The sequence below is a fragment of the Bubalus bubalis genome, chromosome 18, assembly GCF_019923935.1.
Source record: "Bubalus bubalis isolate 160015118507 breed Murrah chromosome 18, NDDB_SH_1, whole genome shotgun sequence".
In the NCBI taxonomy this organism is placed as follows: Eukaryota; Metazoa; Chordata; class Mammalia; order Artiodactyla; family Bovidae; genus Bubalus; species Bubalus bubalis.
The window spans coordinates 18,726,445-18,740,868 of NC_059174.1; the positions used below are offsets into that span (position 1 = coordinate 18,726,445).

The 14,424-nt window shown below is 52.0% G+C and overlaps 1 protein-coding gene across 2 annotated transcripts; it reads right to left on the reverse strand.

The window, feature by feature from the left end:
* Window positions 1-5,032: 5,032 nt before the first annotated feature.
* On the reverse strand, window positions 5,033-13,819 carry SNX20 (sorting nexin 20). Of its 2 annotated transcripts, XM_006043259.3 has the most exons (4): window positions 13,667-13,819; window positions 10,099-10,237; window positions 8,495-8,646; window positions 5,042-6,961 (listed from the first exon to the last, which is right to left on the reverse strand). In XM_006043259.3, exons 2-4 carry the CDS (start codon window positions 10,226-10,228, stop codon window positions 6,293-6,295), a joined length of 951 nt encoding a protein of 316 aa, XP_006043321.1. In that variant the 5' UTR covers window positions 10,229-10,237; window positions 13,667-13,819; the 3' UTR covers window positions 5,042-6,292. The 2 variants fall into 2 exon arrangements, with proteins under 2 accessions (XP_044787768.1, XP_006043321.1); XM_044931833.1 differs by lacking the exon at window positions 13,667-13,819 and having other exon boundaries at window positions 5,033-6,961; window positions 8,495-8,725; window positions 10,099-10,188.
* Between the last annotated feature and the right edge of the window lie 605 nt (window positions 13,820-14,424).

The window sequence follows — 14,424 nt, forward strand, 5'->3', positions numbered from 1 at the left end:
GCGACTTTCACTTCATTTCACTTCACTTCATTCACACTCAGCTGCTAGAGGAGCAGGTTAGTTTAGCCTCTCCAGAGAGGGGATTAATGTGATCAAAATCAGTAACCGTGTTTATGATTCAGAAATCCCTCTGCTAGAAATTGCCTTGTGCTGGGCTGCTGTGCTTAGCTGCTGAGTCGTGTCCAGCTCTTCGGGACTGCATGGACTGTAGCCCGCCAGGCTCCTCTGTCCATGGGAATTCTCCAGGCAAGAATACTGGAGTGGGTTGCCATGCCCTCCTCAGAAACTGCCTTAAGAGACCACAAATACAAAAAAGACATTGGATCAAGACATTGGCTGCCCTGCTGGCCGCATTCAGAAAAATTCGGAACCTTACAAGACAGTTAAAATAGTGGTGGCAGATACATTAGAAATCTATGTTGTTAGAAATAGCATGGAAGAATATTACATGTTCTAGGAAAATGCTCATGATATATAGCTAAAATTTAATCACTCTAATCATCGTTTAATTTATCACATTAAGTATACTATAATGGTGGATGCGTGCGTGCGTGCTCATTTGCTCAGTTGTATCCAGCTCTTTGCAACCCCATGGACTATAGCCTGCCAAGCTTCTCTGCCCATGGAATTTTCCAGGCAAGAATACTGGATTGGGTTACCATTTCCTCCTCCAAGGGATCTTCTAGACCCAAGGATCGAACTCAAGTCTCCTGTGTCTCCTGCATAGGCAGGTGGATTCTTTACCACTGGGCCACGAGGGAAGCCATAATGGTGGACACCTCTGTGTAAATGCATAGAATGTACAACACCCCAGGTAAACCCTAGTGTAAACTATGGGCTCCACGTAACAATGATGTGTCACTGTAAGTTCATCAGTTGTAACACACTTACCCCTCTGGTGGGGGATGTTAATCGTGGGGAGTGGTTGCATGTGAGTGGGCAGGGGATATGAGAAATATCTGTACTTTCCACTCAATCTTACTGTGGAACCTAAAACTGCTCTTAAAAAAAAATGTCTATTTAAAAGTTTAAAAAGTGGATTACAATGTGGAGACCAATTTGTGGTGAAGGCCAGGGGAATTCATTGCAGTCTGTCCCGCCTGTTCATTGTGGTCAGGAAAGGACATGTGGCTGGGTGTTTCCTACACATCCTTCAAGCTAGAGCTTTGTGGGAGCCCTGTGGGGAGGGGGTTGCCGAGAAGGAACATCTGAGCCTGGTGCTGCTATAGCCATCTTGGCACCAGGAGCAGAGCTTGTTGAGAGAGAAGGCAAAGCCGAGGAAAGAGACACAGAGAGAAAGCGAAAGTGAGAAAGAAACCAGACGAGGATGTCAGGGTTTGAGTTTTTGGCTCCAATTTGGCTTGAAGCTTAGCTACTCCTGGGCTTTTCAGAGAATACATTTCTCTTTGTCAGATTACCCTGGCTTTCTGTCACTTGTAAACCCACGGGCCTGTGTGCCCTCAACACGAATTTCCAGCTCATTCATGTTGCAGCGGGCCAGTGACTGAGAAGGGCCACGGCACGGATGGTGTTGCCAGGCGGCTTTCTGTCAGTACCTGGAACCCTTCCTCTGAATAGGCACAGCCAGGAGGCACCTTGGGGAAGGGATGTCCTGGGCCTGTCTGCTGCTTTCCTGGGCCCAGGCCTGGGCTGAGGCTCCCTGGGCACAGAGGAGTTTCCTGCCACAGGGTTATGCTTCTGCGAGGCTGCCTCCTCAGCCTCCCCTACGGCTCCTTTAAACACCTCCTCCTCCAAGAAGCCCTCCCTGACCATCTGGGGAGAGACCATTCTGTCCCAGCTTCAGTTTGCTCTGTGAGTGCCTCCCTTGTAATGAGCAGCTCCATGAGGGCAGGGACCCGATCTGTCCAGCTCACCGCTATGTCCCTAGCTCTTGCCAGAGTCTGGCATAGAGTAGGAGCATCATTCATCATTATTTACTGAGAGATGAGAAGCAGGCAGACAGGTGAGGGGCTCTATTCTGCTGACTGGGTGGGTGGGGCTTGTGCAGGGCCTCTTGCAGGGAAGGGCATTGGCTCTTCCCAGGGGAAGTTTCTGCTTTGAATGAATCAGAACTCTCCCTGCATTTAGGGGGTCTTAGCTGATGTCAGGCTGTGAAGCCCAGAGTTGGAGCCCAGGTAGCACCTCCCAATTGGGGTGAGGAAGCCAAGGATGTCAAAGATGAAACCAGGCCCACGATCAAGGAACTGGACAGAGAGCAGGGCTGATACGGGGCATGGGAAAGGGATGGGGGCCAGGGCCATGGGAGCAAGGCCCCAGCTGGACTGAGACGATGCACAGAGAATACTGGATGATTTCCCTTTGCAGTAGTTTTCATTTCTTCCGCGTAAAGCCAAGAGCAGTCTCAATGTGGTGATTACAGGTCTCTAAAGCTTGTCTCTGTCTCTTTGTTAACAGAGGACATCAGCAGCCTCAGACTCAAGGCCTATCTCAGACAAAGGCCGTGGAAGTGTAAAAACCACAAGCGGTTTCATTGTATTTATTTTTATAGCCACCTCCTCATTATAGCAAGTGATTCTGATTGTCCATGGAGGGTCATATGAGGAAGTTTCTTTTCCAATGGACATAAGTAAAAGGAGATCACCAGAAGGAAAATGGCTAATGGATGCTAGAACAGATGGCAGCGCTGTTGGGCCCCCAAGGAGGGTTCTGGAAAGGCAACGCAGGAGGATCGGATGCTCTGGAGGCACCTGGAGAGTCTGGCTGGGGACATGGTGGGAGACCCCTGCCCCCAGCAGGTGGAACTGGAAGAGGCCGTCACCGAGCTAAGGGCATGTAGGCAATAGGTCCAGAGCCCACCCTGAACAGAGCCTTCTGCCTGATAGGATAGCCACCCCAGCTCAGGCCTCAATACTGACCCCGTGCCCCCAGGCCCAGCTGGGTGACCCCTCAAAAACCTCTTGGAATCCCAGCCCCGGATTAGTCTGACCATATCCCTTTGATGTGGACACCCCCGGCCCAGTCCTGGAGCTGCCCTGTCTCATTGCATGACCTTGAGTGAGTCCCCTCTCCAGGCCTCAGTTTCCCCACCTATAAACAGAGAAGAGTGTGATGATGACCTTTAAGGGACCTCTCCCCAGGGACATATCGGCAAACCCTCTCCTCCCAGTCCTCCAATGTGGGGCTCAGGGAGGAAAGCGCAGGCTGGAGGTCACACAGGCCTGCGCTTAATTTCCTGCTTTCCCCTTTGTTGGCTGTGTGATCTTGGGTAAGTCACTTAAGCTCTCAGGGTGTCTGTGTCCTCATCTGTTGTATGGGATAAGGACATCTCCTGGGCATCATTGGACTGGCAGTAAGCAGGGAAGCCCTAGACACACAGTAGGGCTCCAAACATGCTGGGGAGCCATGGTTTCCCTATCCTGGCTGCGGGTAAGGACCTGCCGGCCTCCCCAGGCATGGGGTCTCATAAGGATGATGAATCCCGTCCAAAGGGAGACCACAGGGCTCTGTGTCACCAGGCAGCAGGAGGGAGAGTCTGCTGTGAATGGGTCCCCTGCAGGCTCTGGGGACAAATGCTCAGAACAGGTTCCGGATATGGGAGTGACCGGTATGCCACTTCCACCAAGAGCTCCTGGGGCCCTGGACTGGAGCACGTGTACCCATGAGGGCTTGGGCTGGGAGGAGATGGGGCAGCCAGGAACCCGGACAGCAGACTGCCCAGGCTCTGTGGATGATTCGCATCAAGGCACCTTCAAGTCAGTTCAACCCGTGCCTTCTCAAACTTTAACCTGCATCCAAAGGAATCACCTTCGAGGGGCAGGGGAAGGGGAGAGGGAGTCTTGTTAACAGGCAGATTCTGGTTCAGAAGGTCTAGGCTGGAGCCTGAAATTCTGCCTGTCTCATAAGGCCCAGGGGACACTCATGCACCTGGTCCGGGGCCCACCTGAGTACTGGGGGGCAGATGTCCCCCACAGTACTGTGCTGTGGGCTCAACTTTTGAGAAGAGTCAGGAGAAGAGGGTCAGCTGCCACCAGAGTCCCCTGGAAAGAAAAACGAAACCATACCATGGGGTGAGAGGGGGCCAAGGTGAACAGAAGCGTGGCATACCCTGGTGGGGTCTCAGTGGGCCACAAAGAGAGGCCCCTGGAGGAGGCGGCTTGAGGAATTCAAAGACTTGATCCAGGCACTCAAGAAGTGAGTGGGTCTCAGACTTCTGCAGCTAAGACAGATGTCAGGAGGAGATGGCCATTTTGGGTCACCCCAGGCCATTAGACACCTGGAGTCGATGAAGACACAGTGCGTGTGGCAAGAAGAAACATCAGTGGACCCACAGGCCAAGGTCATCAGAAGAACTGGGCGGGAAGCTTCCAGCTTTACCAGGAGGAGACAACGTGGGAGCCCTGAAGCTGTAACATGTGGGTGGGCCATTTTCAGAAGCCAGAGTGAGTCTTTTCCTTACTCCAAGGTACCCAGCCCTTCTTTCAGGATACTGATGGGATCTCCCATATCGTTTCTTAGGTCCCTTCTACCTCCCGTAAGACTTTTTCCTCTGTCTCCATATCATACACATGAACACCATGTACATGTGATTTTGAGATGCACAGTCCCTCCCCTTACTTTTTAGCACCTCTGAAGTCAGCGGCATCTTCTCTATTGGCCTGGATCTAAGTTGACTTCCTACAGAGAGAGTTTACATCTGTGGTGCAAGGTACCCGAAAGACCTGCATAGAAGCTCTTTACCATGGCTTCCTTGCTGGAGGATTTTGGACCATGTTGTGTATATTTAGATTCCACAACTGGGTGAGTACCAGCTTGCTGTTCAAATTCTAGATGCCCCACTGTCTCTCAATGCAATATTTGACTCACGCCTTTCCTCAATGTTCCTTTCTAGGAAGCAGGTTTATTCCACATGGACCGTTACATTGAGAGCTAACTCTTTGCTCTCCCAGCTTTTTGTTGGAAACTCCTAATAAACTCCCCATATTGGGCATTTTTTTTCTTTCTTAGTGAATATTTGTTACGTCTAACAGTTGATAGCTTTTTATATTTGATGAAGAACTTGTAAAATCTGTATAATCTTTTTTACCATTACAAAAGAATTGCAGCTGTTTTTATTTTTTCCATTTATACTTTAATTTTCCACATGTCAAGATTTCCAAGACACCCAATCTCGCCCACTTAAAATCTCTTTCTCCTGGAGTACATTGAGATACTTGAAGGCTTTATCTGTGTCAGTCTGTATCTAACCTCCAGGAAGGAGCCTGGTTGGGCCACTCCAGCTGTCGCCACATGGTGTCGCTGTTGAACACCTTCAGTGCAGTTCAGTGAATGCTTGTCCGTTGTTCTTGGCTGAGCCAGATCCTGGCTCAGGCCAGTGGTGCCCCACACTAAGATTCCCAAGTTACAGCCTCTTTAGTATACCCTGATAAGCTCAGTTACATGGTTCAGGTCTTCAGGGACTACTAATCTGATAGACATACAAGATCCAAACCAGCTTGTATCATTAACTCCTGGCCCTGTGCTGAACCCAGTTATTGGTCTGGAATCCACTTCATCTGGGGACCCCAATCCATTGTCCCTCAAATGGGGAGGTGTTGAGCATTCGATCTCTTCTACCCAGAGTCCCGCCTCCCTGCAGGGCTATTTCTACATAATCCAGAAAGGCCATTCAAAGGACAGCTGCCTTACAAATGAAAAACCCACCCCAAGGCAGTGATTGCTGGTTCTAGACCAGGACCCTCCAGCCTTCCAATTGTTGACATACAGCCCATCCTGGGGACAAAGCCTTGAGGAGCAGTAGCTGACATTTTGTTTTGCTGAATTGGGCTGAAACCTAAGAGAGAAGAGCTAGAACAGTTAGGATAGTCAGTGGGAATATTTGCAGGCCAGGTCAAGGAGGGAGGAGCAAAGAGAAGATACTCTGGACACCTAAGGAGAGAGGTCTGTGAGGAAACGGATTAAGTTTGTCTGTGATGGGCAGCCTAAACCTGTCCTCCAGTGACCTACAGAAACCCCCCAGCAAGGCAGATACGACTCTCCAGTGTTTCTGCAGCTGGGTTTGTGGTTTTGAGATGGGTCTGGATGGGGCCAGATGGGCCAGATGGACCTGGCATCAAGAGGACACGGACACACGCAGAGGCTTTCAAGGACACCCGGGAGCATCTCGGTTCAACACAGCAGACTGGGGGTGGGGGGCAACACAGGAGCAGAAGAGGGGCCTGTTAAAGTCACAGCCACAAGCTAGAGCCCCAAGTGGCTCGACCCGCTCAAAACCAACCCCAATGAGCCCCTGAGCAATGGCGAGCCCCCTTCTCCAGCTTCCCCAGCAGGCGGCTCAGGACAGGTACTCCTGGACCGTCAGTTCCTTCAGGGTGAAGCCCCGGAGGGCGGGCTTCCGGAGCTGGCTCTCCTCCAGCCTCTTCTGCAGGGACACGAAGTCCTTGCCCAGCAGGTAGGCCAGGCGGGCCATGGCATCCAGCAGCGGGGCGTAGTAGCGGTGGCCCTCGCGGGCCTGCAGGCACTGCAGGGCCCGCTCCCCGACCGCGAAGGCCTCGGCGGGCCTGTCCAAGTCGCGGTGGCACACCAGCATGGCGCACAGGGCGGGCACCAGCAGCGCGGGGCAGTGCGCCGTGAGCTTCTCCTGCAGCGGCACCACGCGCATCAGGATGTCTAGGGCCTTGGTGTACTGGCCGGCGCGCAGACAGCCGAAGGCTTCCTTGAGCTCGGGCCGCGTGAGGAAATCGATGAACTCGCGCGAGCGGCGCACGCAGCGGATGGCGTAGAGCACGCTGAGGTACTCCTTGAGGGCCAGCTTGCGTTCCGAGATCATCTCCTCGGTGAAGTTCCCTATCAGGTGCTTCTTGGGGAAGACCACGTCTTCGATCTCTTCCCGGAAAGTCTTTAGGAGTTTCTTCTGGAGCGTCTCGAAGTCGGAGTAACGCCTTTCCAGGACGGCTTTATTGCTGTCAAAGCTCCCGGTCTGGATGACCACGATCTGGTACATCTGCGGAGAGAGGGAGGGAGCACGATTTTGACAACAGCCTCACCGCGGGTTTGCAATGGCCGAGGAGAGCCCGAGAGCCCAGGAAATGAAATAATGATGATGCCCTGAAAGCCTGGCCTGGAAATGGGTGATCGTTATCTGCGATTCTGTTTTAAATTGGCTGAGCCAGTAAAAGCGAATTATGAATGACAAGAAGTCAACCGGAGAAGAACAAAGCGAAGGAGGGGGATGAGGTGGGGAAGGCATCCCGGGGTTGAAAGTCCACAAAGGAACTTGCCGGCGCAGCGAGGCTCTTTGGTGTTACAGGGTCAAAACTGAACTGGGAAGCTTGGATGAATACCATCGGTGTTTTCCAAGTGTGGAACTCCTCGGAGATGGTTTTAGGTAATATACTGGCAGTGATATTATATGGATCAACCTGGAAATGGGTGATTGTAGGCAGTGATATTATATAGTAAGGAAACTATTCTTTTCTCTTCTCTTTCAAGAGGATACCAATGAAGGCACAGACTGCTTGGGTAATGATTCCAGCCCACCACAGGCTAGCTGTGTGGTTTCAGGTGGGCACTTGAACCTCTCTGAGCCTCAGTTTTCTCATCCATGAAATAGGATAGTGACCTGGCCTGCCTCACTGGGCGAGGATTAAATGAGTTGATGCACTGAAGCCATGATGTGCAGTCAGCACTGCTTCAGCTATTATTATTACTCCAGCCCTTGCAAGGAGTGGGGAGGGTGGGGCAAAGAAAGGTTTGTGTGGCTCTCCCATTGTCATTAACTTCTTGTCTGACATAGGCTGAGATTCCATTTTAACAGAGAAAGTGAAAAGTTGTTTAGTCACTCAGTCGTGTCTGATTCTTCGTGACCCCATGAGTGTAGTCCACCGGGCACCTCTGTCCATGGAACTCTCCAGGCCAGAATACTGGAGTGGGTTGCCATGCTGTCCTCCAGGGGATCTTCCCAACCCAGGGATCAAACCCAGGTCTCCCATCTTACAAGCGGATTCTTTACCATCTGAGCCACCAGGAAAGCCCTTTAACAAAGAAATCAGCCTCAAGCCTAGCTTTCCACTAACCATGGTAACCAGCTAAAATTTAATGACAGCCCTGAGCTCTCTATTTATTTTAATATTGACCTTTTCTTATGCTGGTTTTCCATGTAAGGTCTCTCCCTTGGAAATAAATCTGTTCATTTTAGAAAGTGATCCACTTTACAGAAAAAAAAAATTAGGTCCATAATAATAAAAATTATACAAGGATCTCAAAAACAATGAAGAAGGGACACAGATAATAATAGCAGGTAACACAGGATTTAAACTGGGCCATTTGCTTGTTAGAATAAGGGACTATGACTCCTCTCATCCTCACAGTGTTGAGTGGGAAATCTCACTGTTGGACTGTTTTTTGCCCAAAGAGCTCTGTGAGTTAAAGTGTGTGGATCCATTTCACGGACTGGGAGACTGAGGCCCCACCAGCCTTGCCCAATGCGAGGAAGGAGGCCATGAAGGCGAGCCATGGCTCTCTGATCTCTGCTTACCACAAACTTGGAGACTTTCCTCTCCTCGATGCGGGCGGAGGCGATCTCGAAGAGCAGTTTGACGTGCTTCCAGCAACATTTCTGGGCCCGCCAGTACTCCTGCAGCTCCCGCGTGGTCATGCTGGAGTTGGAGCTCGGGCTGCCCTGGGCCTCTGGAAGCACAAGCACTTAAGGACTAGTACAGCTTGGTGCGCTTTATGGGCAAGGACTGAGGGAGGAGACCGGGTCTGTCTGGGATGAGCAGAGGGAGTCCAGAAACGCTGTGAATATCCCCCTCCCTCATCCCAAGTCTGGCATCAGCCAGCCTCCTGCACCCAATCCGCCTGAATTCACCCTACCACGGACAACCTGGAACGGCCCATCCTCCCAGGTGGCTTCTTGCTGGGAAACGCAGTGTGTTTGTGGTCTATCGTCCACGACTTCTAGCTGTCACGAGACCCCATGGTCCACATCCAGCAGGGATGTGGCTGATTGGTTTCTGTCCTCCCCACAGCCCTGGCTGATGCCGTGGTCCTCTCCAGCCTGCTAAACGCACCCCAGCAGATGGCGCGGGGAGCTGCGAGGCTGCCTGGCTCCAGGCTCCGCTTAGCTGACCCCTCCCTCCTCTCTCATCTCATTTCCCACACTCCCTGCTTTTTATTGCACATGCCAGTTCTTCTGCCGCAAATGCCATCCTCTTTCCCTGCCTGGGAAATAACGGTGTGTCTTAGATCTCACTTGAGTCCTGGGCCATCCTGAGACTCTTGGGAAAGACCGGGATCCTTCCTCCTCACTAAAAGCACAAGTCATTGTGCATTTTATTTTAAGGGGCATGTGTCCCGGGAGCCCTTTTCCAAACTGTGTCTTTCAAGACTCAGCCCACATATTGCTTCAGTGGCCCTTTGCTGTTAGAATAAGAGCCTCCCACCTTGTCCGTGTAGCCTTTTCCGGGGCATCTTAAATTGTTTTCTACAGATCTGTTTCCTTACTAAACTTGAAGGCCAGCGAGGTTTTTGACTGATCCTGTTTCCCCATGCCTGCACAAGGCCAGGAATAGAGCTGGCGTTCACTGGGCATGTCCTGAAGGGTTGCATGAATATGGCAGACATTTCCTCCAGGAGGTGGCGCTATAGCAGACACTGTCAGTGCCCGGCCACGCCCCCTTGGTACTCACTAGTCAGGAACACCGCATGGGCTGTTGGAAGCACTTAGGACGTCCCCCTGAGGGCTTCCTCCGGCCATTGTAGTGTGTTGCGGAGCATCCCTTGGGGATGAAGGATGGGGCCAGTGGACAGCAGCCTGGCCTCCTTGCCTCCGGGTGGGACAGCTCTGAGGTGTGCTCCATACGGTCTCCCAGATGACCCCCGTTGGGAGTCACCCACAGTGGTCATCTTTTCATCCACACCATGTACTGGTTTCCTATTCCCTTCCTCGCCTCCTCACTCCCCTGCCAACCTCCTGGATAAACCACTTGCACCAAATCCTTGTCTCAGTGTGTACTTTGTGATAACCCAAGTTATGTGAGCTTCCCTGTTTCTTATAGCCTCCACTGAAGTACCCACATTTGAATTTCAAATGTCTTCAAATGTCTATGCCCTCCATCAAGCCCCAAGCTTCAAGCTCACCTAAGTGGTCCTCAGGTACTGGACATGGGAGGTCTGGGCGGGGAGCTGATGCTTTCGGCGTGGTACCTGCCACGTCCTGGGATATGGGTCCTGTCCACCCAGGGCTCCCAGGATGCTTGTGACTTGCCATGCTCCAAGGCTGCCAGGAAAACAAGAGAGAACAGTGAGTGCCCACTCCTGTTGTGGGTGCTTGTGGGTATTGGGGTGCCACTTCTGAGCCCTCCACTGCCCACCTAGCCCTCTGACCAACTGACAGGTGCTAAACCTAGGTCAGGCCCTTTCCTGGACTGATCAGTCCAAGGCTGAGCAGAACCTTCTCTTATTGTTAGGGTCCTTATACTATCAAGTTACTCTGAATTTTAAATGACGTGATTTCAAGGAAAGGTAATGGCTTTGATGACAAATCAGGAGAAAGACACTGGCTTGTCCAGAAAAATGTGCCAATATCATATTATGTTACACATTCAAATGAAATCTGTGTCCAAAACAGGGAGACTGGCATATATCCTTCCCTTCTCTCTCTATCTTTAAGCAAACATTTACTAACAAATTGTTATACCTACTTCATATACACGCAGGCTCTTCACATCCACTATCTGGTTTAATACCCACACTAATCTGTCACAGGGCTTCCCTAGTGGCTCTGACGGTAAAGAATCTGCCTGTAATGCAGGAGACCCAGGTTCAATCCCTGGGAAGATCCCCTGGAGAAGGGAACGACTGCTGCTAAGTTGCTTCAGTCATGTCCGACGCTGTGCGACCCCATAGCTGGCAGCCCACCAGACTCCGCCGTCCCTGGGATTCTCCAGGCAAGAACACTGGAGTGGGTTGCCATTTCCTTCTCCAATGCATGAAAGTGAAAAGTGAAAGTGAAGTCACCCAGTCATATCCGACTCTTAGCGACCCCATGGACTGCAGCCTACCCGGCTCCTCCATCCATGGGATTTTCCAGGCAAGAGTATTGGAGTGGGGTGCCATTGCCTTCTCCAAAGGGAACGACTACCTACTCCAATATTCTTGCCTGGAGAATCCCATGGACAGAGGATCCTGGTGGGCTACAGTTTATAGGGTCACAAAGAGTCGGACACGACTGAGCGACTAACGCAACACAAAATAATCTTGTCATGACTTCAGTAACAGATGAGGAAACTGAGGTTTAGTCTGAGGTCATGTAGTTAGTAAGTGTGCCCAACCAGCAAAGCCTCATGCTTGTAACATGCAGGCGTCACACCCTGCATTCAGTACCCACTCTCTCACTTCATCTGAATCTGTGCATAGCAGGAGTTTCTCATCTCCATGCTATGATTAAGGAACTGAGACTTACGAGTTGCCAGGATCAAGAGCTGATAAATGGTGGGCAGGACACCAGCGCAGGTGGGTCTGCTGTCAGAATCGTCTCCCTGGTACTCAAGGGAGGGTGGGCAGCGGGAGACCTGGGGTTTAGTTTATGCATGACTCTTGTCTGGGATCCAGGTAAGTGAGTAAGATGAGCTGGTGCCTGGAAGCTATTTAACTTTTCTGGGCCTCAGCCACCTATGAAAGGGGCATAATAATCTTCATGAGGCTGGTGTAAGGGCTAAGTCGGGCATACCATGCAAAGCTTTAGCTCAGGGCTGTGCAGGTCCCAGGCACCATATAATGGGCTCTCTTAGTGTCTGACATGTGATAGATGCTCTGGGAAATATTTGAGAAATAAATGACTCTGATTTAATGTGTAAGTTGGAATAGAATTTAAAATGTTTGAGACGAATTAGAAAAGGGGACAGTTAAAACATCGGCTCAGATGGAGTAGCTGGGTTACCACTTAGGCACAGAAATTCCAAACAGAAGGGTGCAGGTGGCTTCATCTCCTTAACACGCTTGGATCCCTTAACGCGCTCGATGTCCCTTAACCCTCGGGCGTTCTCCAGGGAAGTCTGTGCTGGTGTCCAGTGGGTAGCTCTCTAGAACCCTCCATCCAGCCTCACCCTAAACAGACAGGAAACTGGAGCACAGAGCAGCACATGGTTGACCCAGGGCTGCACGTGCTCGAGTACCTTATAGTTTTTTCCCCTTAAGGAGTCTTGACCAACTGTGGATCCGTAGGCAAGTTATTTAACTCTAAGTCTCAGTTTCCCCATCTGAGAGCTGTGACTACCAACCCTGTCTTGCTGACAAGATGATAGTTGGCAAGGAACAGGTTCTCTACATTCTGGTAGGTGCCCAGGCAAGATAGCAGATGGTCCACACGCTCTCTTGTCTAAGGGACTTTTGGTAGCCAGGACTCTGGGGAGCTCAATGATTTCTGTGGGCACTCCTATGCACCTGCTTCAGTTAGCTCATCTGTAAAATGGGTGATGGTGAAGAGAACTGGCCTCAGTGGTCCCTGATTGAGCTCTGTTGTCTTGATCAGGCAGCTGGTGCCATGTCAGAAGCTCTGTTTGCCCACAGACCCCGTGAGACCCCAGGAATGATGACCTTGGTGGGGCATTCCACAAAAGACCTGGGAAAGCTGAGCATGAACACAGGGCTTAGAATAAAAATCAAATTCAGCAGCCAAAGCCAACTCCTGGAGGTTTCCTTTTATGGGATGGGCTGAGACTGGAAAGTGGCAAGGGCTGCATCCACGGAGGCTCTAGCCCTCAGTCTCCTCATCTGCAAAGTGGGGAAAGCAGTCCTGTCACTCCAGAAGCTCTTTGGGGGACAGCTGTACGTGGGGTTCTGTGGGCCCTTCCCTCCCGTCTTCCCACCCCACAGAGCAAAGATGTCTAGACTTTACAATAAAATATGACAAGTGTTGGTGCTCTTGGCTTGGGGGCCTGTCTGTGGCCCAGCAGATAGCAGAGTCCCAGCGCCTCCACCATGCAGCTGCCAGGAGCGGTCTCCCTGCTCCTTCCCTCCCATGTACCTTGAGCCTGCTTCTGCCTCCAAGGACCACCCTCCAGGCCAGGTCTTCTGATGCTGATGGGCACACAGGGCCCCCTTCAAAGCCCACGCTACCTCTCTGAGGGCCTGCAGGGCTTCTGTCAGGGGTGAGAGGCCAGCAGAGCAAAGCACCCTGGTCTGACCCAGGAAGCAGCAGATCCTGGACCTTGGACGGGCACACTCATGAATGTGAGCGTCCATCACAATCACAGCTTCCTCGGGGGTGGGGATAGGGGTGAAGGTGTCAAACGCTTGTAAAAAAGCAGACTTCCTGTTCCCAACGTCAGAGAGTCCCATCTATAGGTTCTGGGGTGCGCCCTGGATTCTGAATTTTGATCCAGATCCAAGGGCTGTACTGAGACAAAGAGCCAGTTCCCCTGGCACCACTTTTTGAGAAACACAGGTGTGGTGGCATATTCCCCAGGCTCAAGAAGGGGTGCAGAGGCGCCTGGCACTTCAAAAGGAGTTGAGGCGATGGAGGGTCGAGGAGTTGCTCCAGTATGCTAAGGGGAGTCCCTCATATCTGAGGGGAGCCCTGTGTATCTGTCACCAGCCCTACTCCCTCCCACCCTTCCCCCAAGAGGTACCGAGGGATGGTCACAGGGGGAAGGGGCTCAGGTCACAAGCGGGCAGAGGCCCGCTGAGCTTGGGATCAGACACTGACCTGAGGCTTCTGGTCCTGTGCGTGTCCAGGGGTCCTGGAGAGGTGTCACACGGCCCCCTTCAGCTCTCCATTCCAAGCTCGGGCTGAGCAGGTCAGTGGCTGCCGCTCTGCTAAGTTCCCCGTATGAAAACAGGAAATAGCCTGTGTGACCCGCTCCCGGTCGCCCTAGCTGATTGGCTGATAAGAGACGGTAGGTAATGAACTCGGCTGATAGACTGAGCTGCCCCTGTGGGCAGGATCTGGGAGGGAGCGGTGGGCCTGCATCTCAGTTCTCACAGCCTTGCAGCAGCTTGGCAGACCCTCAGGTTCCTCGACAACCTCTAGCATTTGGACAAAACCTCTTTAATGTTCATTAGCCTACCCTAGTGGAGAAGGAAATGGCAAGCCACTCCAGTATTCTTGCCTGGACAATCCCATGGACAGAGGAACCTGGCGGGTTGCACTCCATGGGGTTGCCCCACAGAGTCGGACACAACTGAAGCGACTTAGCACAGCACATCCTACTCTAGTGAGCTAGGCATGTTGGGGGCCATCCTGCTTCATGGACAGATGGGGAAACTGAGGTTTGGAGCAGAGAGCTGATGGGATGCGGAGCAGGGCCAGATGAAGGGCGTGGGGGGTTAGATTCAGAGTGCCTGTCTCTGGCAGAAGATGCATCCCACATGCCCGATGGAAAGTACCAGGGAGGCCAAACCTCTGGGCAGTGGTGTGATTTATAGCCACAGTGCTGTGGCCAGAGGGCAGGAGGCTGGGGCCAG